We start from the raw sequence: 22,679 nt of genomic DNA, 5'->3' as shown, positions 1-22,679 counted from the left end.
CGCCCTTTGAGTCTAAAGGTGTCGATATAACACAAATAACCAAAAAAATTAAAAAATATTTCAAAGACGCCTATTGCATTTAAATATTCTCCTAAAAATCCATGGGGCGTGTTTGCCTCAGACTTGCGCTTTTCGCAGTATTAACTACACAGTTCGATAGAGAGAGAAAAAACTGATCATAACTGCATCAAAAAATAATTTTGAAGTAAATGGCGTTTACGCCCTTTGATCCTCAAGGTATCGATATACGCTTTGGGCGTAAACAGCAGTTTCGTGTTTATGCATCGAGGTTGTTGCAAACTCTTTTGAGATCAGCAATGTCAAATATTTTAAATTATATTTTTTCATGATTTTGTCATGTGACTCTAAAATAAATGGCTAAACGTTTCGTGCGTGTTTTCATTCGGGCTATATTTCATGTAATTTTCTACATCTGGCGACCGTTAATTAAAATGGAAATATTACGAAAAGAAAGAGGTATAGCCAGGAGGCTTTTTACAACCGCGAAAAACGAATTTCAAGCTAATTTAGAGTCAACAAATATCGACGAAATCACCGCGGCCTTCAACAAACTCCAGCTTCGAGCCGATTCCCTGTTCAACGTTGACCTACGTATAAAAGAACAGTGGCTAAAAACGGACGAGATGACTGAAGATGAAATTTATGAAGATTGCATGACGAGCGATAAGTATCTAAACGACTGGGAGCGTATAAAAGTCATGTACGAAAACGTTTCTCGGAAGAACGAACGCATGAAGAGGTCTTGCAAGTCTAGCGGCAGCGATGTGTCGAATAACACACAAAAATCTCATCAATGTTGTGAGAAGTCGGCATGCAATAGTGCTTGTCATTCAAGACGATTCCGTCTACCGAAATTTGAGTTACGGAAGTTTGACGGCAATACGAAAAATTGGATTGGTTTTTGGTGTCAATTTCAGAAAATCGACGACGACGAGACAATAGACGATGGAGATAAGTTTCAGTACCTTTACCAGTGCACTGTTCCAGATACTCCAGCGCGAGAGATCGTCGAGAGCTTTCCGCCGTCGGGAGATAACTACAAGAAGGCTGTTGAGCAATTGAAGTCCAGGTTTGCACGTGACGAAATGTTGATCGACATTTATGTGCGTGAACTGCTTAATCTTGTACTAGCACAAGCAAAAGGTAATACTTCTTATAAATTAGGCCACTTATACGATAAATTAAATACGCAATTGCAAGCATTAGAAAGCTTAGGTGTCACTATAGATAAATACGCTGCTTTACTTTTCCCTTTAGTTGAGTCCGCCTTGCCCGAATCTGTTTTACGAGCATGGCAGAGATCCCATGTACTGGAGGAGAAGGGCGACGATCATCTGAACCAGCTTATGCAGTTCCTGAAACGCGAAGTGGAGTCGGAAGAGCGGATCCAGCTCGCGCGCACCGAGATAGCATCGGGTGACAGTTTGCATAGCGTTTCTACTCAACCCACCGCGGCATGCATGGTGTCAACGGAAGACGCAGGTAAGAAGATTTGTTGCGTTTGGTGTGAAAAGGCATCGCATAGCAGCTTCGAGTGCTACAAAGCTAACAAAATGTCGTATGAAGCTAGGAAGGAAATGCTAAATAAAAAAGGAGCGTGCCTTATTTGTTTAAAAACCGGACATAATGCGAAAAGGTGCAAAAATTTCACAAAATGCCTTTTCTGCTCCAAATGTCATTCTGTATTGATGTGCCCTGACATTAAAATGTCAAGTCAAAATGAAACTGAAAAAACTTCGAATGTTGAAACGTCAAATTTAAATAATAACGTAACTCAATATAAGGCTAGTACTACACTGTTGCAAACGTTCATGGCGAATATTATGACCGATAAGAAATGTATACGGGTACGATGCTTTATTGATTCGGGTGCACAGAAGACTTATTTACGTCGCGATATAATAGAAAATTTAGACTTGAAACCTGTCGGCAAAGAAATCGTGTCAAATTGTCTTTTTGGCGGGATTGAAACTAAGACGGAACTATTTCATACCTACGAGTTAAAGCTAGCAAGCTTGGATAAGAAATTTGAATGTACAATGACCGCGCGAGACAAGTCTACGCTCTGCGGGTATGTTCCTCGTTTAAATGTAGACCATGAGATGTTTAAAGAGTTACAGAAATATAATATTACGCTGAGCGACGTCGGCGATGCGGCAGCACCTGACATCGGGCTGTTGATCGGCGCAGACCATGCAGGCGTGTTGCTCACTGAGAGTTTCTTAAAACTGAACAATAACCTCGTGGCAATAAAAACTAAATTTGGATGGACGCTTCAAGGACCTGTTATGAACACATGCAGTTTGCTAATGAACGTAGTATTAGAAAATGAACATAAAATGAAAGAAAGTAAGAAAGTAGTGCTCGCTAACAACACTGCAGATTATAGTACGTTTCTATCTACACTGACTTTCATCTTTAAGTACATTACAGACCTTGCCGGTCTTTCTTTTCTGCGGTCCGGAGGGAAGGTTTGGATAATTTTATTCATGTGTGCAGTTTACCGAGCCGTGCATATCAAATTCACCAAACCACTAATGACAGAAGCTTTTCTCATAGCCTTACGAAGATTTATCCCGAGACGTGGAAGAGTTGACACAAAATACACGGATAATTCTAACTTCCACGAAGCTGATAATCTTCTGATGACTCTGAACGTGAGGAACATTAAGAGGAAGTTTAGTTCTCCTGCAGCGCCATGGCGGGAAAATTGGTGGGAGCGTCTCATACGCTCTTTGAAGGACCTCATGAAACGAAACTTACCTTGCCAGTTCCACAGTGATGAACAGGCTCACAGTAACGAGAACATACAGTTGCTTATCCAGAGGGGCAAGGAGAGGGACTCTAATTTAAGGGTAGGTGACGTAGTTTTAATAAAGATGGACACAAAGCGTACTATGTGGCTTTTAGGGAGGATTGTAGAAACTTTCTCCGGTACAGACGGTTGCGTAAGAGTGGCTAAGATGCGCACAACAGATGGAGAGTTCACACGAGCAGTGCAACGCCTGTACCCACGCGAAGCACAGGCTGGCGACATATAGAGAAGAGTTTTGGGCCTCTTGCCCAAGGTGGGAGGATGTTGCAAACTCTTTTGAGATCAGCAATGTCAAATATTTTAAATTATATTTTTTCATGATTTTGTCATGTGACTCTAAAATAAATGGCTAAACGTTTCGTGCGTGTTTTCATTCGGGCTATATTTCATGTAATTTTCTACAGAGGTGTTGTCAAGTCATCATGACTGACGAAGATCTCAAGAGGCTACGGGCGGCCAGGGGACAGTTGAAAGGAGCTCTCACGAGAATGACAGCCTTTAAAGCAGCAACAGAAGCTGCTCCTAACAGTGACGCGGACCCTTTGCTTTTAAGACAAAAAAGGATAGGCTGGATAAAATCTTTGAAGAGTATAAGGAGCTCAATCTTGAAATCTTGCTAATGAACCCAGATGATGCCGAGCGTATCGAAGATATCGAAGAAGAGTACGATGTACTTCGATCCTTTTATGCTGGCATAGTAAATGTTGGGTGAATGGATCGCTGTGGGCGATGCGATCTGTCGTATATAAAAAATAATGTTGTTGTGTATGAGAAATAATAAGGTTTTTAAGATGTCTTTATGATTAATGGAAGTGATGCCTCGGATAAGATCCGCAGTAAAACATTTCACTTTTGGAGTGCAAGGGTCCTCTTGTTACTCTAACCTGGTTAATGGGAACTTAATAGGATATTGAAAAGATAAGACCAAATATATGACATGCAATTTAATACAATTCGCTAACTACTACAATGCACTCCGCTTTAGGGCGGGCGCTGCTCAGAATACAATCAGTTTCCCTAAACTGTCGGCGGTTGTGGGGTGACACTATAGTAAAGCTTAATCTACGATCGCGAGAAGGACGAGACGCGGGGTTTTGGCCAAAACCTGGGATAAAAGTCTAGCGCACTCACGGGTACCGAACGTAGCTATCATCCACAGGCCCGCTGGTGTTTAACGCAGCAGGCGGATCGCTGACGGTGGGCGACAGGCGTTCCTCAAGCTCCGGCTTTGGCAAGTCCGGGCGAGAACAACCCGCGGCGCTCAGGAGTTCCACAAGAAGGACCCGCGCGATGAGACCTTGGGGTCGTCGGACCGCGGCTCGGCTGTCCGACACACGGCTCGCGGGTCAGGGCCGTGCCCTACGGCTTGATGGTGGCGCCAACGTGACGCGCCTCGGAGTCGACAGGCCACGCAAGTGAAGGGGGAGGCTTGTGTGAAGCACCTCGGGATCGCCGGGCGGCACGCAGTCCACAGGCCTTGAAGACTGCGCCCTGCGGTGAAAACCAGCGTCCCCAAGACGCTCAGCACATCAGGGAGCGCGCAACGGCGCTCGGAGCAACACGACCGTCGGCCATGCTTGCGCACGCCGGCGGCACGGAAAGCACTCAGTGGGCTACGCCCTTTTCGCGCACAACACACACACACACGGCGCACTTTACATATATCCCAATCCTCCACCGGCCAGGGCAGGCGGCGGAAGGGGGCGAGGCGGTTTATTTCGATATTCAATTGGGAGCTGTATAACTGCTAGCGTGCCCCAGTACCAACTGACACATCCATCGTCGATTCTAGAAAAATCCCCCGCCCTCCGTTTCGATCCATATCGACGCATCAAACGTCAAACCAACTTAAACCTTTTCCAAATCATATGACTCTCGAAAAAATATCAATGCTCATTAATACTTGTAATATTTTAAGTGGTTAATAATAATTACTAATAATTATATTTTTATCATACGTTTTCTACCTTGTTTCATTCAGAATACCTTCTTTCCGATGCGGTAACTAAACGCATAGTCTACTCTCTGACAGTTCTCCTGTCAAAAATTTCAACCTTTTGACACTTTCATAATCTCTATTTATGTTTCATAAAAATTCCGAAAATGATTCTAAAATACTAATTAAATTAGGATGTGACCTATTTGAGCAGTTAGGGTAAACCAGGAGGATCATTTTGATATGCATGAAGCCAGGTTTGGTTCAACAACCTCCGCGCAATCCGGGTGACAAGTTCCGTTCAAGTGGCATACTCTTTAGACTTGTTTCTTCGAAACCAGTTAACCAGGAAGCAGGATATGCTAATCAACCTACAGCTGAGAAGGTACATTATAGTTTTACATAAGTGTCATACTCTGGTGTATGTTATTTTGTTGGAAATGCGACAGTCATGTTGTACCGGTTATCTTGTATGGAAAAACATGTATTTATCCTAGGCAAATACGTAGCATCGCTACAGATCATGGTAGTCGCATCGCCCGCAGCGATCCTTCACGTCCCCCGGGGGTTGTAAGAGCCCGTTCACACAGGGTTTCCGTTTTACTGTTCCGTTTTATCGTATACGTTTTTTTCATTGGTGGCGTATGGAGTTGTATGAGCGACTTCACATATGACACAGTATTCAGTATACAGTAAAAAATATCGGTCCGTTAAATTATGACATTCCGTTTTGTTATCGAATACTGGATGAACGGAATACGTATCCGTCATGTATGCGTACGTTTTTACTGGATATAAACTGTGTGTGGGGTGCGGGGCGGGGGGAGCGGTGCAGAGACAAACAAGTTTGAACATGCACGCATTGTCAATTTTGCATTTATTAAGAACGCGTGCTATTGTTGCGACCGACCATGTCAATGAAGGAGTGGGCTAACTTAATAGACAAGGAATTGTTAATTAGTTTAGTAGAAGAGAGACCAGTTCTTTGGGACAAGACGCTGGATAAATACAAAGACAAGACTGCTAGTACTGCTGGTTGGCGTGAAATATGCGTAATTTTAAACCAAAATTTTGAAGTTATGGAACAAAAACAAAGACAAGAGTTCGGTAAGTTTTCGTTTTTATATTTGAATTGAGGTATATTCTAGATAGATTCTTCCTGCCATGAAACCGATCCAGCTTCAGACAAAAAATAGTTCATAAATTCTGTTCGAACTGAATTGGCAGCATTACCACCTCGTGTCCTTCTCTCATTAGGTAGGTTTTCGAGTTGAACTTCTTCAGATACGCTGATATTATCACTGTTTGAGATTAAACCCTCCTCATCCCTGATAAAGTTGTGTAGAACAGTACATGCCTTAACGATCCATACAGCTGTTGTTTTATGAGTGTCTAAAGGTCGATGGAATATTCTCCACTTATTAGCCAAGATACCGAAAACACACTCAACGTATCTCCTAGCTCTAGTTAAGCGATAGTTAAATATTCGCTTATTTTTATCCAGGTGCGTCCCGCCGAACGGCCTAAGTAAATTTTCATGTAATCCGAAACCTTCATCTCCTATGATCACATATGGAACTCTCAACTCTGAGTTTGTTGATAATGAGCATGGTGCTGGTATTTGTAAACTGCCGTCTAGCATCATTTTCCAAAATGTTGTCTCCTTGAATATTGATGAATCACATTCTTTCCCATAAGATCCAACACTAACGTATACAAAGCGATAGTCAGAGTCTACGATCGCTAATAATACGATGGAAAAAAAAATCCTTGTAATTCATATACATTGAACCGCTATTTTGTGGTTTTTTAAGTCTGACGTGTTTGCCATCTGCTGCACCAAGACAGTGTGGAAAATTTGCTCTTTTGTCAAATCCATCTGCTATTTGTTTCCACTCATCGACTGATGTAGGAAGTCGCATATATAAAGCACTCAAATTATTCCATATGCATCTTGAAACCTCTTTTATAATGTTGCTAACGGTCGATACACCAACACGATAGGTATAATGTAGATCTTTAAAAGAACATCCGGATGCTGCATATCTGAAAGAAAAAAATATTATTTGTTTCAGGAAAATTTGTTACAAAAAAGTGGAGACAGATTAGAGATGCTTGGGTGAGAACGTTAAAAGATAAAAAGAATTGCAAGTCATCTGGTTCTGCTGCCTCAAAGACAAAGCTGTACAAATATCATCATCAGATGTTATTTTTAAAAAATATTATTGAGCCTGGTTAAACGCACGAAAGTGCCTCTGCTGAAAAAACTGACACGCACGAAAGTGCCTCTGCTGAAAAAACTGACACGCACGAAAGTGCCTCTGCTGAAAAAACTGACACCACTGCAGTAAACGAAAATCATAAAACAAACGAAGATGACAGTGACGAGATAGAACATCTTCGCAATGACAACCAAACAAAATCTTCCCCGACAAAACGAAGAGCACCAAAAAAAAAATTTAATGAATAAAATGATGACCTACATAGACCACCAGATAAAACCCAAGAAACTTGAACCGGATGATCGTAATCTCTCATTCTTCAAAGGCGTTTTGCCATCCTTGACTGTGCTAAATGATGATGAAATTCTAGAATTTCAGTCTGGAGTTATTAAACTATTGCAAGATATTAAAAGAAGGAAAGTTAACCAGCCCAACTCCAACTGTTTAGCTCCATATACGCAAGCATCTGGTGCTGGTAATCACCAAACACAAGGGTATTTTACCCAAGCATCTGGTGCTAGCAATCACCAAACACAAGGGTATTTTACCCAAGCATCTGGTGCTAGCAATCACCAAACAAGGGTATTTTACCCAAGCATCTGGTGCTAGCAATCACCAAACACAAGGGTATTTTACCCAAGCATCTGGTGCTAATAGTAACCAAATAACAATTTTACAAGACCAGATTGTAATGTATAGTGATAATACACCATCGCCATCAGTACAATCTCCGTACAGTGATGAGAATACGCTAGATATGTCTGTGTTTTAATATTGTAAACGTTTTTATAAAAATAAAAAGTACTTACCTTAAAAATATTGCTAATTTTTCTTCAGGGCAGATACTTTTCCTCCAATTAGTGTCTTGCTTTTTTAAATCCTTTTCCAGTAGTTTAAGTAGATGATCAAAAGAAGACATCGACATACGAAAGTAATTAAAAAAATTTGAGTCGTCTCCCCGCAATTGACTCATGAGTAAACGGTAAGCACCTGCTCTAGCTCTTTGCACCAAGAGTGGATGCTGCCAATAACGCCGATTGTACCGTCTCCGCCGGCGGTAGTACCAATACATAACGACAACGTCCATCCTGGTAGACTAGCGGTGCTATACTGCGAATTTTGTACCGTAAATACGGAGACTGTGTGAACGGGCTGTAAACGGGCTCTCAGTTAATGACGGATACGTTAAACGCTATACGGTGCCTATGTGTGAACAAAGCATACAGTTTTGTTGTATCCGTTAAAACGGGTACCGTAAATACGGAGACTCTGTGTGAACGGGCTGTAACGCGTCGCCATTCAGGCTGCCACCTATAAATTTGAAGGGGTCTAGTGGTGAGAGCAACGAGCTGCTGCCTTGGAGTCACTGGGAGAGCGCACGCCTACTGGGCGATGCTCTAGTTTAAGTTCAACATCAAGTAATAAATGTAAGTAGACAGTCTCCTGTTCACAAGCTGCATTAGTGTTCAACTTTAAAATTAATGGAGCCTCATAAGAGAAAACAATTTATTGTGTCTAACAAATTATGTAGCATTTGTTTAAATGAACATGTTGGTCAAAAATGCATCTACTCTTTTAAGTGTGTTATTTGCAAGGGCAAGCATAAGCATTGCATGAGGAAATTGCTCGACAGTGTGCGACTGTGTCGCAAATGGAAACAACCGAAAACCCTATTTCTAGGTATATTAGTTTATTATTAAGTAGGAGAGGTAATGACGTTTTACCTTCTATAAAGGCAAGAATATATGATAAGCACGGACAACTTATGATTGTTACTTGTCTTCTAGACACAGGTAGCCAGATTACCTTTTTGCGCTCTGATGTAGCAGAGATCTTAGGATGTGAATTATACCCTGATGATTCGGTACTCTCAGGGGTGTGCGAAGCTCCCAGCTTTAAAGCCAGGCAAACCTCATTGAAGGTTCATTCCATGGTAACGGATTATAGTGTCACAGTGACATGCAATGTTGTTAAAAATATAACGGCTAATATACCACAGTTCTCTCTCAGGAATAAACATACCGCCTTATATCCAATTAACCGATGATAGTTTTGATATTTCTTCAAGGATCGATATATTATTAGCATCCCACGTATTATTCCAGGTACTTTTACCGGAGCAGCTGCCTGCCTTGCCTAGCAAGCTGGTCTTGCAAAATACACGCTTCGGGTTTATTGTAGCTGGCCTGGCCGGTTGCTCCAATGCAGCCGCGGCAACTAACTTAGCTTCAAATTTTTGCTGTCAACAGCTGACACAGAATAATGACATAGGTAAATTAGATAATCTTGTATCCCAATTTTGGTTAACTGAGTAAGTTCCAGAAACATATACAGAGATCAGCTCTGAACAAGAGTTAGCTGAAACAATATTTCAGGAGACTGTAGACTTGGATAATAAATAGGTGGCATTGCCACTCAAGCAGAATATTAATGATCTGTATTTGGGTGATGCACTGTCATGTGCTTTAAAACGATTCTTAAATTTGGAATTGCGTTTTAAAAAAGATAATAAAATTTAAAGCTTTCATTGATGAGTATGTGCGGTTGGGCCATGCAAAGTATGTCGACATTTCTGAGTATAACTTAGAAGGTGAAGTAGTATATCTTCTTGCCCACCACCCTGTTTTCAACCCATCTAGTAAAACTTCATCCCTGAGGGTAGTTTTTATGTATCAATGCCTCTAGTATCGGGTAGCCGGTAGTACCGACTCAATGAAAGGGTTAAGTGATTTTAAATTGGAGGTTATAGTTTTATCCTTCTCAATACACAGAAACTCGTTATGAAAATAGTGAATTTGCACACCTTTTATTATTAAGGTTAGAGCGTCTCTAGACTCTTTTACAGAAATTAGGTTTGATGAAACTGATTTTCCTTTACATTTATTTATAAATCTTAATATACGGACAGTCACTCTAATCATTTTGAAAAGGCTTGATTATCTGTCAAAAAATGGATGTAAATTGCTAATGAAGTTAATGAAAGACAACAATGGCAACACTTGTTAAAAATGATGATGAGATGGGCTTTGATAATGAACTACCTCTACGCTTCCCTAGGTGCAGACACGTTTTCAATAGAGCTGGGTCGTTTCGAGTTTTCCGTGAAACGAAACAACCGTTTTTTAAATCGCGTAACTGTTTTCAAAAACACTTTCGAAAATAACTGAATTTCGTTTCGTTTCGTTCGACGGCATACAGGGATATGCCGTCGAACGAAACGAAACGAAATTACATTGAGCGAATGAAACGTTACGTACTAGTTTTGAAATAAATAATATAATCAACTTCCCTTCGTACTTTGTTCAGGCTTAGGACTGACTGCAAGCGTTTTTACATTTACAGGCGTACTTACAAGTTGATTTTATATACATAATCAATTTGTACATATTTACAGTTCTCCGTATTTACAATTTTAAATAGTTCATATACATGCTTGATTTGACACACGTCATCATCATCATCATCATCATCACATTATTCACAGTTCTTCGTATTTGAAATTTTAAATATTAAATCGGTTCTCATCGAACGAAACGAAACGAAATTGCATTGAGCTAATGAAACGTACGTAACTAGTTTTTGAAATAAATGTGGTGTGGTAAATTTATTATACGAATACAGTACTGGGTTGTACTGTGTATTAATCTTAATCATGATAATATTATTATGACTGTTTCAGGTGGTGCCGAAAATTCAATTGATCTTTTTAATACACAATATACTCAAGATTGGGAGTTCCATGAATATTCTCAACATAAATCAAGTGATTTATCTAACGAGAATGAAGAAAACACAAATATAGACATACAATTGAAAAAACGGTGAAAATGAAATTACGGAAGAAAAAGCTGTACGCTGTATATCTGTAGGTACTCAGAGCGAATTTTTGAAATCCGTAGATAACCTTAAAGAAGCAAATATATCATTTGGTTTGTTTGTGGGTCGTTAACTTTCCAATGTACCGCTCATTAAAAGACGGCAAATAATGTGACAAATTATTCGAATTTTCGAGCATAGTTCCGTTTGATTCCAGAAATTCGTTTGTTATTAAATGAAAATACAATAAATATTTTAAAAATAAGTATTTGTTTTATTAAAAAAAAAGAAATAACACAATCCGTAATAAAATAATCAGTAATCACATTTCCGCAATAGTATTGCCCATCTAGAGGTCCCCCTTATTAAAAGATTAATATAGGGTGCGTTAGGGAAAGATTGAATGGTGTTTTATGAGGAGTAAGAAAAAAAATCATCCATCGGATTTCGAAAACAATTTAGGTAAGGAAGTTAGGTAAGACATCAGAGTAGGTGTACACTGATTAGTAGGTACATAACATAAGTGACACCAAAAGATGTCTGTATTAAAATGTCTCATCTTCTAAACATGGCTTATCAGATAAATCTAGCCTGCAGTTTACTGGCAATGGAGTAGATACAGGTTCAGAATTACTCATTTTAAATTTAAGTAGCTAAAATGCGCCTTATGTAGTCTGACTGATCTAATACAGTGATATTGTTTGTTACAGTTACTTTCATGCCAAGACAATTTTTCTATTTTCCTTTATCACAGTTACAGTTGTCATTTATGTCGAATCTCAAAATTGTTCTTTAAAAGTGAAAGCAATTTATCAATACATTGATTTTTATGAAACACATAAAAATCATCCACATATAATGCTAAAGGTGGCGACTGACTAGTAACATTTCGGTGTAATGTATCGTTCGCGGCGATCGTGTTACATTACAGTTACATTACAGCTACGCGGCGAACGCTCGCCCTGAGCGCTCTGTTCGTTTGTGCTCCATTCTGTTTCAAAATGTCGGATATGGAGGTCGCGTGTGCTTCACTTATTGTACTAAGTTATTGCTATCTAAAATACAAGAAGAAAAAAACGAAACGATATTGGATATCTAATTTGTACCAAAGAAGGAACTATGATACGAATATAATGAATATTCTTCGAAACCAAGAGTTTACTGGACAATACAGAAACTTTATTAGGATGTCGTCTACCGATTTCGACCGACTCATTAATTTAATTGGACCGTTAGTGGGCAAGCAAGATACAAGATTGAGAAAAGCTATATCTGTTACAGATAGGCTAGCAGTTACACTACGTTTTTACGCTTCTGGAGATTCTTTTACAAGCTTGCAATATCTTTTTAAAATTTCTAGACAGAGAATAGGCTTCATAGTAAAGGAAGTCAGTGAAGCAATAGTGAAAGTATTGAAGAATTGTATAAAGGTAAGCAAACCAACATGTGCTTTAGTTATTTTTTATTTAAAAATGTAATTTGAAAATAGGAAACCAAGACTTACACATTCTATATATCTAATCAATCAAGTCGCCAAATTCTCGCAAGAACCTGGCAGTTTCTTCACTGTTCTCCGGTATTTGAGGTGAAGGTGAGGAATAATTGCGTTGGGATGAAGTGAGGGTGTGAGTATCTGGACGTTGTAATCCAGCAGTATCTTGACTGCACTCCGACATTTGAGGTGAAGGTGACGAATAATTGCGGGCTGAAGTGAGGGTGTGAGTATCTGGGCGTTGTAATCCAGCACTATCTTGACTGCAATCCGACATTTGAGGTGAAGGTGTGGAATAATTGTATTGCTGCGAAGTTGTTGTTCTTGTAGAATGAGTTTGAATTGGTCCAGGTGTAGAAAAATAGCCTTGACGAGTCGAATAACCGTAACCATAGTTGGGTTCATATTGTCCCCGATCAGCATTGAATAAAATATTTGAAATATGGTGTTGTACGTAGTTTCTGGTCTGGTTAGAGTACGATCTCAATTTGTTTGCAATGAAAGCTCCGTAGCTGTCACACTCGTCCAAACTTTTCGAACTTTTCTCGCTTGACGTCTTTTTTAAAATGTCATATGTAGAAGCCATTATTTCCTCGGGATCCATGACTGCTTTTTTCTTTTTTTTAGCGACATGAATCGGTCGCTCGGTATGTGACCCGTTGTCCAAAACTGTATCCACGGTCGCACCACGTTGCTCGCTTTCTTCATCGGGGTTTAACTAAAAAATACATAAAAAAATATTATTATTGTTTGTTGCAGATGCCAACAACACCTGAGGAATGGCAAGGTTTAGTACAACAATATGACACATTATGGAATTTCCCCCATTGCCTGGGCTCTATGGATGGCAAACATGTAATAATACAATCACCGATGAATAGTGGAAGTGATTTTTATAATTATAAAAATTTCTTTAGCGTCGTATTATTTGCTGTAGTTGACGCTAAATACAACTTTGTATATGTAAATGCGGGATGTCAAGGAAGAATATCGGACGGCGGTGTATTTAACAACTCTGAACTTTGTCAAAGAATAAAAAATAAATCGTTAAATATTCCTGAACCCAACCCATTACCTTTGCGAACTCTAGACATCCCATACTATTTCATTAGTGACGAAGCTTTTGCCCTTTCAGAAAATGTAATGAAAGTTTACTCGGGATTCCATGCAAAAGGGTCTATAGAGAGAACATTTAATTACAGACTTAGCAGAGCGAGAAGAGTAGTGGAAAACGTATTTGGTATAGTTTCAGCAGTTTTTCGAGTGTTAAGAAAGCCTATGTTATTAGAACCAAACCACGCCTCTTCAGTAGTAATGGCAATAACGCATCTTCATAACTATCTCAGAAAAAGTGATGAATCCAGTGACATTTACACACCTTCAGGGACATTTGATCATGAAATAGAAGGAGTTGTTAGACCAGGAAATTGGAGAAACGACAGCGAACTTACAAGCCTTTTCGCTTTGGAGAGGCGACCGCGTAGAACAAGTACAACAGCGAAACAAATACGCCACGAAATTGCAGAATACTGTTCACGGGAGGGAGCTTTGAACTGGCAAGAAAGATATACTTAGAAAAACTTACCGTATCATTTGTATTTCGTGGTTTATTTCGGTCCAACACAAATAGTAATGGTTTAAATGCAAACCATGTACTAGTATAGATTTCGTCGGCACCTGAAAAATAAATAATATCATTAGGACACTTTAAAAATAAATACTATAAACAAGCGATTTGAGGCCTTTTTTTATTACCAGGGAGCGTACCTTTCATGCCGATGACATCAAATTGACGTCAGGTTGCATATAGGATGATACAATTTTTTCTGAAATTATCAATCATTCATCATGATACTTATGATGTATGTAACACATATGAATAAACGATTGATGATTAATGATTGATGACTACAATAAGACTAACTGGAATTATCCTACATATTTATATGCAACGTGACGTAAATTTGCTATCATCGGCACGAAAGGTACGCTCCCTGTTTATTACCTACCGCCCGTGGTTCGAATTTAAGTCTTGTCCTTTGCGGTAAGTGAGATTTGCCGCTACCCCGCGGCAAATCTCACTTACCGCCCTGGAGGGTGATTTTTGAGCAAGTGAGTGACTCGATATCACGTTTTTTTGTATGGAAAAAACGTGATATCGAATCACTCACTTGCTCAAAAATCGGGGCCCAGGCCCAGTGACGCGTAAAAAAACATTTTAAACTTACCTTTGCCCGTTCCAGTGCTGTTCTTTATTTTAGCCTTCTCTCTTCTTAGTGAGGCAAGTAAACTGGTAATTTTTTTCTTGGCCTCTTCAACCGTTATATTCATATCCTCGGATAATTCTACCCACGCATCGTTTTTTTTTAACTTATTGAAGTGATCTCCGTGCGTGGGGTCCCACAGTATTTCTTTATCTCTGTATTTGTCAATAAATAATAGAACTTTCTCTTTATCCCATTCCATATTTATTAAAATCCTGTTCCAAAAGCACAATCACGGAAGAAGTGCACTCGCGGCGACTTGCGAACCTGTACTGACTTGTAATGTAACACTCAAAGGGATTCGCGTAAAAACCGACAGCTGAGTGGAGCACGCGGTGCTCGCGTCGAGCGGCTCGGCTCGCTGCACTGACTGTTGTAATGCTCGGGTTGTAACACGTTACATTACACCGAAATGTTACAAGTCAGTCGCCACCTTAAGATAATATATTCCTCTTTGGTTTTCTTAACATAAACACAAGGCTCACATTTACTTTTTAGCCATTTTCATTTAACACTTTATGAATTTTTACATTCCACATACGACTTGCTTGCTTCAAGCCGTATATGCTTTTTCTCAATAAACATACCTACGTTATTACTATTTTTGTCAGTTTTAAATCCAGCCGGTTGCTCCATATAGATTGTTTCATCAAGATTACCGTTCAACGCGGTTGTAACGTCTAACTTGATTAGACCCAAGATCTCCTGTTTACTAACGAAACCTTGTGCGATCTACCAATTGCATACTTCATGAAACCTTAAATGAAACTGGTCTACGTATTTATATTTTTTGCCTTGCCACGATCGACTGGACTAACAGTCGCGATCGACCGCGATCGACCTGTTGGCCACCCCTGGTCTATATGATCCATATGTAGCGCCAGCTGATTTGAAATGCTAAACAAAAGTCTGAGTAGAAATCTTTACCCTTCTATTGACAGGCAACTAAACGAGCTTTGTATCTAACAATATTACCTGCAGAATCTAATTTTCTTTTAAAAACCCACTTATTTTTAACAATATTATGATTCATAGGCCGGTCTACCAGTTCCCATACATTATTTCTTACCATTGAATCAAGTTCGATTCTCATAGCTGTTAGCCACTCATGTTTTTCAGGGGAACTGATAGCCTCGGAGTATGTTTGTGATTCATCTTGATAACAATCAGTGACATATACCGACAACAGTTCAAAATCATTAAATCTCTCTGGGAAATTACCTCTCGTACTACGAACGGGGCGAGATGTCGACGCATTGGCAGCAACCGGTGAAATCGACTCTCCTCCTCGAAGTGATGGGTCTGGCAGCGAGGATGGAGTGTCTGAGTGCAGGTTCACTTCACCCTCATCACCATCTTCATCAAGCGACAGGTACTGATCAGAGAGCCGAGACTGCGCAGTTGGCGTTACTTCCGCATCTGAAATATTTTTAGAGCTTATTCTAGACTTATCACTAATTATTATTATTATTCATTAAATATGTACAGCAAAATTTTCACTATATCTAATTATACATTTGAATTGAAACCAGCGTTTAAAGACATAGTGTGCAGTAACAGCCCAAAAAGACCGAGGCCTGTGCTAGGGCTAGTTACAATATATGTGACCCAAGTTTAGAGAGCGATCGGATTTTGGATAAGTAATTTTCCTATACCTAATATAAAATGTATTCAGTCTAAGAAAAAAGCTTGATTATTTAATTAACCATGCATTACTGGCTATATACAGTGTAGTTTTCTTATTATTTTATTACATATATATATAGCATACTGCATACGTATATTGTGTATTAAAATTATGTAAGTAGATATATATAGTATTTGTTATACAATACAGAGACATATATATATATTATGGAAGAATGGAGAAATACTTATGACACAGAGTTACGTAGCAATCTATTTATTGGGGAAATATTTTAGTGTAGAATTCCTTAAATTCTGTAAAGGAAAAACTCTGGAGAAACACTTTCGTTTCTTTATTTAGCCTATTCACGTAATTTTGATTATTTTGAGTAGGCCCGTTTGAATAGCTCGATTGCAGTATGTCCTGTAGATCACCTGGTAATTTGTCAAAAATCCTAGGTCCAATATATAAGTAGTGTCTCTTAGCTGCAGCGCTGTTCTTAATTGGTATCTTATATTTACTTCTTGTGTTTCGAAGATTTGCTGGGTTAACATTTAATACCATATCATCTATATGTCTTCCCATATACATAATTACTTGCCAGATGTATAGTTGCCGTGGTGCTAGCACTTTACTTAACCTATAGATTGCTTCAGTAGAAAAACGCCTTGGTTTTCTTTTAATAATTTTTAGAATTAGTTTCTGTGCAATTTCTATGTTTGCTATATTCTTTGCGCTACAGGCACCCCACGCTATGATTCCATACAAAAGTATAGTCTGGGTTAGGGCAAAATACACAGTTTCAAGTGTTCTCTGGTCAATTATATTTCGAAGTTCTAGAAATATATACGCGGTTTGTCTAATTTTATTAGCAATATGTTTGCAATGTAGATCCCATTTTAAGTTCTCATCAATTTCAACACCTAGGTATTTTGTTGAGTGTACCTGATCAATTGTAGTGCATGTACAGGCAACGTCGGGAGTAGGACGACATTTATGAATTTTTAAACTGATGTTTTGCTTAGGTTGTCCTGTCTTGGTTAGCGAGAAGCATATGTAGTTAGTTTTTGAGATATTTAGACTCAATAAATTTCTCTCATACCAATTTTGTATTACTGATAAGCCCTCCGATGCTCTAAGACCTACTTCATCCCAAGATTTACCCACAAAACTTATTACTGTGTCGTCAGCAAAACAAATACACTGGCATGTGTCTGATTGTAGTATTGAACTGAAATCGTTTAGGTAAATACTAAATAATATTGGGCCTAATACACTGCCTTGTGGCACGCCAAAGTCGATACTTTTGATTTCGCTGACAGTATTATCAATCTTTACAACTTCTCATTAAAACTAGTATCACCGTTTGTCACTTACTACATGATCGTCATTATTTTTATCATTAAAATAGCAATTTCATTATTTTGTAAAATATCACTATAACAGTTATTATTAAAATTGGTAAAATTTAATTGATCATTTTTAATAAAATGCTCCTATCCTGCCTCGTAACTGGTGTCTTGTCAATAAATTCAGCCTCTAAGAAAGTTACACTTCGAGAGTAAATTACCTTGCGAGGATTATTGGGGTCAATTAATCTATAGCCTTTACATGTTTCACCATAACCAACAAATATATATAGTTTAGCCTTAGCGTCAAGTTTTCGTCTTTTCTGATGTGGTACATGGGAATATGCTTCACCCCAGTAACGATCATCCAAACCACTTTCCTGCAACATACCTCTAGCTTATGAAAGAATTGTTAAATTTAATCTCTCTGATACACCATTTTGGTTTGGATTGTAAGGGACGTTTGGTGTATTATACCATGACGTTTAAGAAAATTGGATAAATTACTATTACAATATTCTGTATCACTACGTAAAATTTTGATATGTAACCCACCCAGTCTGTTTCTCTACCATATTTTTAAAATCAATAAAACGGGAACTTACTTCTGACTTATTCTTCATGAGATAACCGAAGCTTTTCCTGGTACAGTCATCAGTGAATGTCTGCAAAAAGCGGGCTCCATTCCAAGTGCTGATTTGCATCGGACCGCACACGTCACTGTGGATCAGCTCCAGTGGTTTAGCAGCACGTCCACTTCCTTGCCTAAGAACAGTTGTGACAAACATCTTCTCAGCAAGGCATGGCACGCAGCTGATTGGCAAATCGTGTTTACTCTGAAACACAACACCAACATACTGATCTCCTCCACCCAGAACGTACATACCGTCGCGATGCAGATGCGCTAAGCGTCTATGCCATAGATGCATTGGCGCGGGCACAGTTGCTTTGGCACTCTGTAGTCCCTGCCTAGAGTGAAGAGACGCTGAGTGACCTAATTCGGGAATGTGCTGCCCTTGCAATTGAAAACTAAAGCCCATTACTTCTATTAGCAGATAAGAAACAGTTGCCTGTGATTTTATATGAATTTTTATAATATAGTTGGTCAAGCAAATCTTGTCAGTAGAAAAACGCGGCAAATTTGAAAAATCGCGGGTTAGCAACACTGTGTTCGAATAATTCCAAAATCGCGTGTAATCTGTGGAATGTGGATCATCTATCTTGTTTGTTTACATTCCGAATCGGTGCTAATTCAAGAGAAATTTCTGCTCCCAGCATTAAAATAAATGTCAATATATTAAATAATATTGTACATGAACATAAGTAAAGTCAAGATGCCTACAATCTAAGTACAATCATGCTCGTTGTCTTAACCATTAGAAAATTATTATACAATTTCTATATTGGTATGTTAGCCAAAACAATATATATGGATCCTCCACGTCTCGATTTGACAGGTTTATGGCCATCAATTACTCACTTTATTTGACTTAACGTCATACGCGTTACTACTCGGGTCTCTCAAATCAATAATGTCTCCATTTGTATGTAGCATTAAATTGGCCGTATCCATTTGCATTTATTAAAAAGTCGTAAAACTTAGAGCCATAAAGCTAATACAAAAACTGGTTTGTTTTTTGAAGCATCTGGACTTTTAGGCCAAGCATAGTCCTAGATTATTGTTTTTTTTTTGAAAAATAGTACTTAGAGCGCCTAAGAAACTTTCACTCAATACTCTAAACAAATGTAAAAGCAGTTAATATTTCATTGAAGTCTATAAAATCAAACATTTACGACTATTAAGTCGTAAAATCGAATAATTATGGCCACTGGAGTTGAAACTTAATTAGAATAATGAGATTCACAGTTGACACGTTAGAGATCAAAAAGGCAATACAACATTCAACGTTATTGATATTACAGTGAATACATGATTGTGTTAGACCCACAGACGTCTAAGTGTCTAACGGAATACACTCATCGAATCTATAATTTATGCATATTATATTTAATCCCGTGTTACCTTTATAAATATACCTGCTGCCAATACCGGACGTCACTTTATAATCGGATTTTGTAGTGTCAATTGGATTTCTGCGTCTCATAAAGAATGGCCAACCAGTACACGTGTTATATTCCGAAAAAATGGAAAGTATTTCCGGAACAGTTTATAAAAAGTGCTATAGCAGATAAGGCGATAGATCAATGGAAACACTGCAGGCATATGGAGGGGACTTCAATCCGTCTGGAAAACGTCACTGCGAAATTAAATTACTATCAATTTAGTCCCTGGATGCGAAAGGCTGACGACAAAAATCAGTACCCTCGTCCTAGCGAATACTATGGAATTAAGATGAAGTGCATACTTTGTTCAAGAATGTAAGTAAACTTGAATTATCATTTTATATTACTTTGATTGTATGTAATAAAATACAATCAAATCAATTTTGGGACGACATTCAATGTAAAATCATTTACGACTCTCTCTTAAGCCGCAGTACAGGTTCAGCACGCGCCAGACTATTAGCAGCAGGTGCTAGGGAATCCGGCGCCTGGTTACACGCCTTCCCGTCGGTACATACCGGTACCTTCCTGGAACCGCACACTCTGCGCGTTGCTGCCTGCCTGCGACTCGGCGTCCGGGTCTGTGCCCCACATAGGTGCCCCTGCGGCACTAACGTCGACGTCCTTGGACACCACGGACTCTCTTGCCAAAGGAGCGCCGGCCGCTTCTCCCGACAAAAGAGAATGGGCAACTGGGCAGATTTCGGTGCAGAAAGGCAGGGTGCCGCACCAAACCAGTCTCTCAAGCCAAGGGGACTTGGTTTGAGAACGCGCGCTTGGCCCTGGTCTTCATTTTCCAGGTGATGTACGCGTTCTCGCAGGACATGAGTTACAACTCTACTAAAAATGAGGTGTCTTCGAGGGACCATGACACAGTCCTTTCGGGCAGTACAATCAATGACTGGTTTAATTACTGTCGCGAGGTGGTAACACAGTATGAAATTGACCACTACCAAAATGCAGCAGGAAAGATTGGCGGCCTTGACAAAGTTGTGCAGATCGATGAATCAAAATTTGGAAAACGCAAATATAATAGGGGTCGCCAGATAGCACATTGGGTCACATAAGGACATTGGGTCATTGGAATAATCGAAGATGGCAGCGACGACTTAAGGCTGGAGGTGTGTCCCGACAACTCAAGAACTGCGAAGGCACTGGTGCCACTAATCCAAAAGCACGTTGAGGTAGGGTCAGTCATACACACAGACTTTTGGAGGGCGTATGACTGTTTGCCAGAATATGGCTACGTCCACAAGAAGGTAAACCATAGTGACCCTACGAATAAATTTGTGGCACCAGACGGGACACATACACAAAGAATTGAAAGCCAATGGCGAAATTTAAAGAAGCGATTTAGATGTAAGCAAAATAAAAATTATTTTGAGGACTGGATGATAGAGTCAGTATGGAGGCGTAGGATATATGTTAAATGATTAAGGCAATAAAGTATGTTTTTAAAGACAAATTGTAGTTTTATTTTAGTTTTAGCATTAGTTTAGTTTTAATTAGTATAATTAATTGTGCAATAAATCTGATTATTTTCACATAATTTTTGTTTCTTTTTCACTACCTACCACGGACTCAATATATTGAAAGTCAGTACCAGTGAGCGAGTAAGACCTCTGGGCAGCACCGACTCGGATAGGTTAGGTTAAAACATGCTCAAAAGTAGAAAATAACCCAAATCCGAATCAGAGCACCCCACTCCCACGTGGTCTTGTCTGTCCTACCCCTAGAGTGTATATAAAAGAAGCGGAGGCGCGGAGGGAGATCAGCCCTCGCCCGCCGAAGGCGACCAAAAAGCCGAAGCTGCGGAGCCGAGCGAAGTGACCGTGCTTCGGCACGCAAGGGCGAAAGGGCTGCTCTTCCCGCAGCGCCGGAGTGACGGAAGTCCAACAGCTTCACTCCAACTTCGCCCGGGACCCCCCCCAACCGCTCCCCCTCCCCTCTTCATTGCCTTCCTATTGAAATTGTAATGTTTTTTGTGAAATAGCGCTGTTCTAACCTATAAACTTTAACCATGAATATCTCCATAATCATGGGGTTTCGGGGGGTGGGGGTGGTATTAGGGGGTACCCCCCCCCCTCCCCCCTAAAAAAAAGGAGGCCTTTAATCTAAATTTTTACCAAAAGTTGCAATACAAGCTGTATTACCGAAAGTCAACTGTCAGCATGACTTAAGCAGTCTACAATGGAGTAAAATAAACAGTATTGTTGAGATTTTACAGTACTTTGAGGAAGCAACAAAAACACTGAGCAAAGCAGATGTTACGCTTTCGGTTGTAATTCCATTGGTCAACAGCATTTGCCAGGTCCTAAATAACACAACTAATGATAATACGAGGGCGGGATGATAAGTAACTGGCCTTAGCTATTTAAAAAGTTTGAATTTAAAAATAAACTAGCGTAATTTAAGCTGTCGTGTAAGCGTGTCTCTGGCTATCTGTGTTCGAAATTTAAATTTGATGGCTTAAATATTTTATCGATTTTCTGTTATTTGAAAATATATTGTGACGATTGTTTTCAAAATGGATAAAATTGAACAAAGAGCGGTGATAAAGTTTCTTTACATGAAGGGTATGAAGGGGATAGGTATTTATGAAGAGTTAAAGAATGTTTTAGGTGAATGTGCTCTTTCTCACGCCACAGTAAAAAACTGGGTGGCTGAATTTAAACGAGGCCGTACAAGTGTCCAAGATGAAGCCCGCTCTGGACGTCCAAAAAGTGCCACAACTCCGGAAATGGTCTCCAAAGTGCACGATATGGTTTTGGCAGATCGACGATTGAAGTTATCAGAAATAGCTGACACTACAGGGATATCAAAGGAACGGGTACATCATATTCTAAGTGAAGAATTAAATATGAAAAAGTTATCCGCCCGTTGGGTGCCGCGATTGCTTACGCACGATCAAAAAAGAATCCGCGTGCAAAATTCGGAAGAATGTTTGGATCGTTTTCAGAAAAATAAAGCTGATTTTTTGCGTCGATTTGTAACAACAGATGAAACATGGGTTCACCACTACACGCCAGAATCAAAAATTCAATCAAAACAGTGGACTGAATCTGGATGTTCG

The 22,679-nt window shown here is 39.4% G+C and overlaps 2 protein-coding genes and 1 pseudogene across 2 annotated transcripts; 2 read left to right on the top strand and 1 right to left on the bottom strand.

Annotated features, from left to right (window-relative positions):
* Positions 1 to 301: 301 nt before the first annotated feature.
* On the top strand, positions 302 to 3,195 carry LOC133524815 (uncharacterized). Its single transcript, XM_061860962.1, has 2 exons — positions 302 to 1,164; positions 1,279 to 3,195. The coding sequence occupies exons 1-2, from the start codon at positions 375 to 377 to the stop codon at positions 3,060 to 3,062; spliced, it is 2,574 nt and encodes an 857-aa protein (XP_061716946.1). The 5' UTR covers positions 302 to 374; the 3' UTR covers positions 3,063 to 3,195.
* A 570-nt stretch (positions 3,196 to 3,765) lies between these two features.
* On the bottom strand, positions 3,766 to 21,555 carry LOC133524816 (uncharacterized). Its single transcript, XM_061860963.1, has 5 exons — positions 18,148 to 21,555; positions 14,531 to 15,985; positions 13,888 to 13,979; positions 7,804 to 13,020; positions 3,766 to 6,818 (listed from the first exon to the last, which is right to left on the bottom strand). Exons 2-4 carry the CDS (start codon positions 14,766 to 14,768, stop codon positions 12,328 to 12,330), a joined length of 1,023 nt encoding a protein of 340 aa, XP_061716947.1. The 5' UTR covers positions 14,769 to 15,985; positions 18,148 to 21,555; the 3' UTR covers positions 3,766 to 6,818; positions 7,804 to 12,327.
* On the top strand, positions 5,684 to 7,863 carry LOC133524818 (uncharacterized; annotated as a pseudogene).
* Positions 21,556 to 22,679: the final 1,124 nt, after the last annotated feature.

The sequence above is a fragment of the Cydia pomonella genome, chromosome 14 (genome assembly GCF_033807575.1).
Source record: "Cydia pomonella isolate Wapato2018A chromosome 14, ilCydPomo1, whole genome shotgun sequence".
Classification (NCBI taxonomy): Eukaryota; Metazoa; Arthropoda; class Insecta; order Lepidoptera; family Tortricidae; genus Cydia; species Cydia pomonella.
The sequence above is the reverse complement of the archived record's forward strand: the minus strand, read 5'-3'. Positions and strand labels throughout refer to the sequence as shown.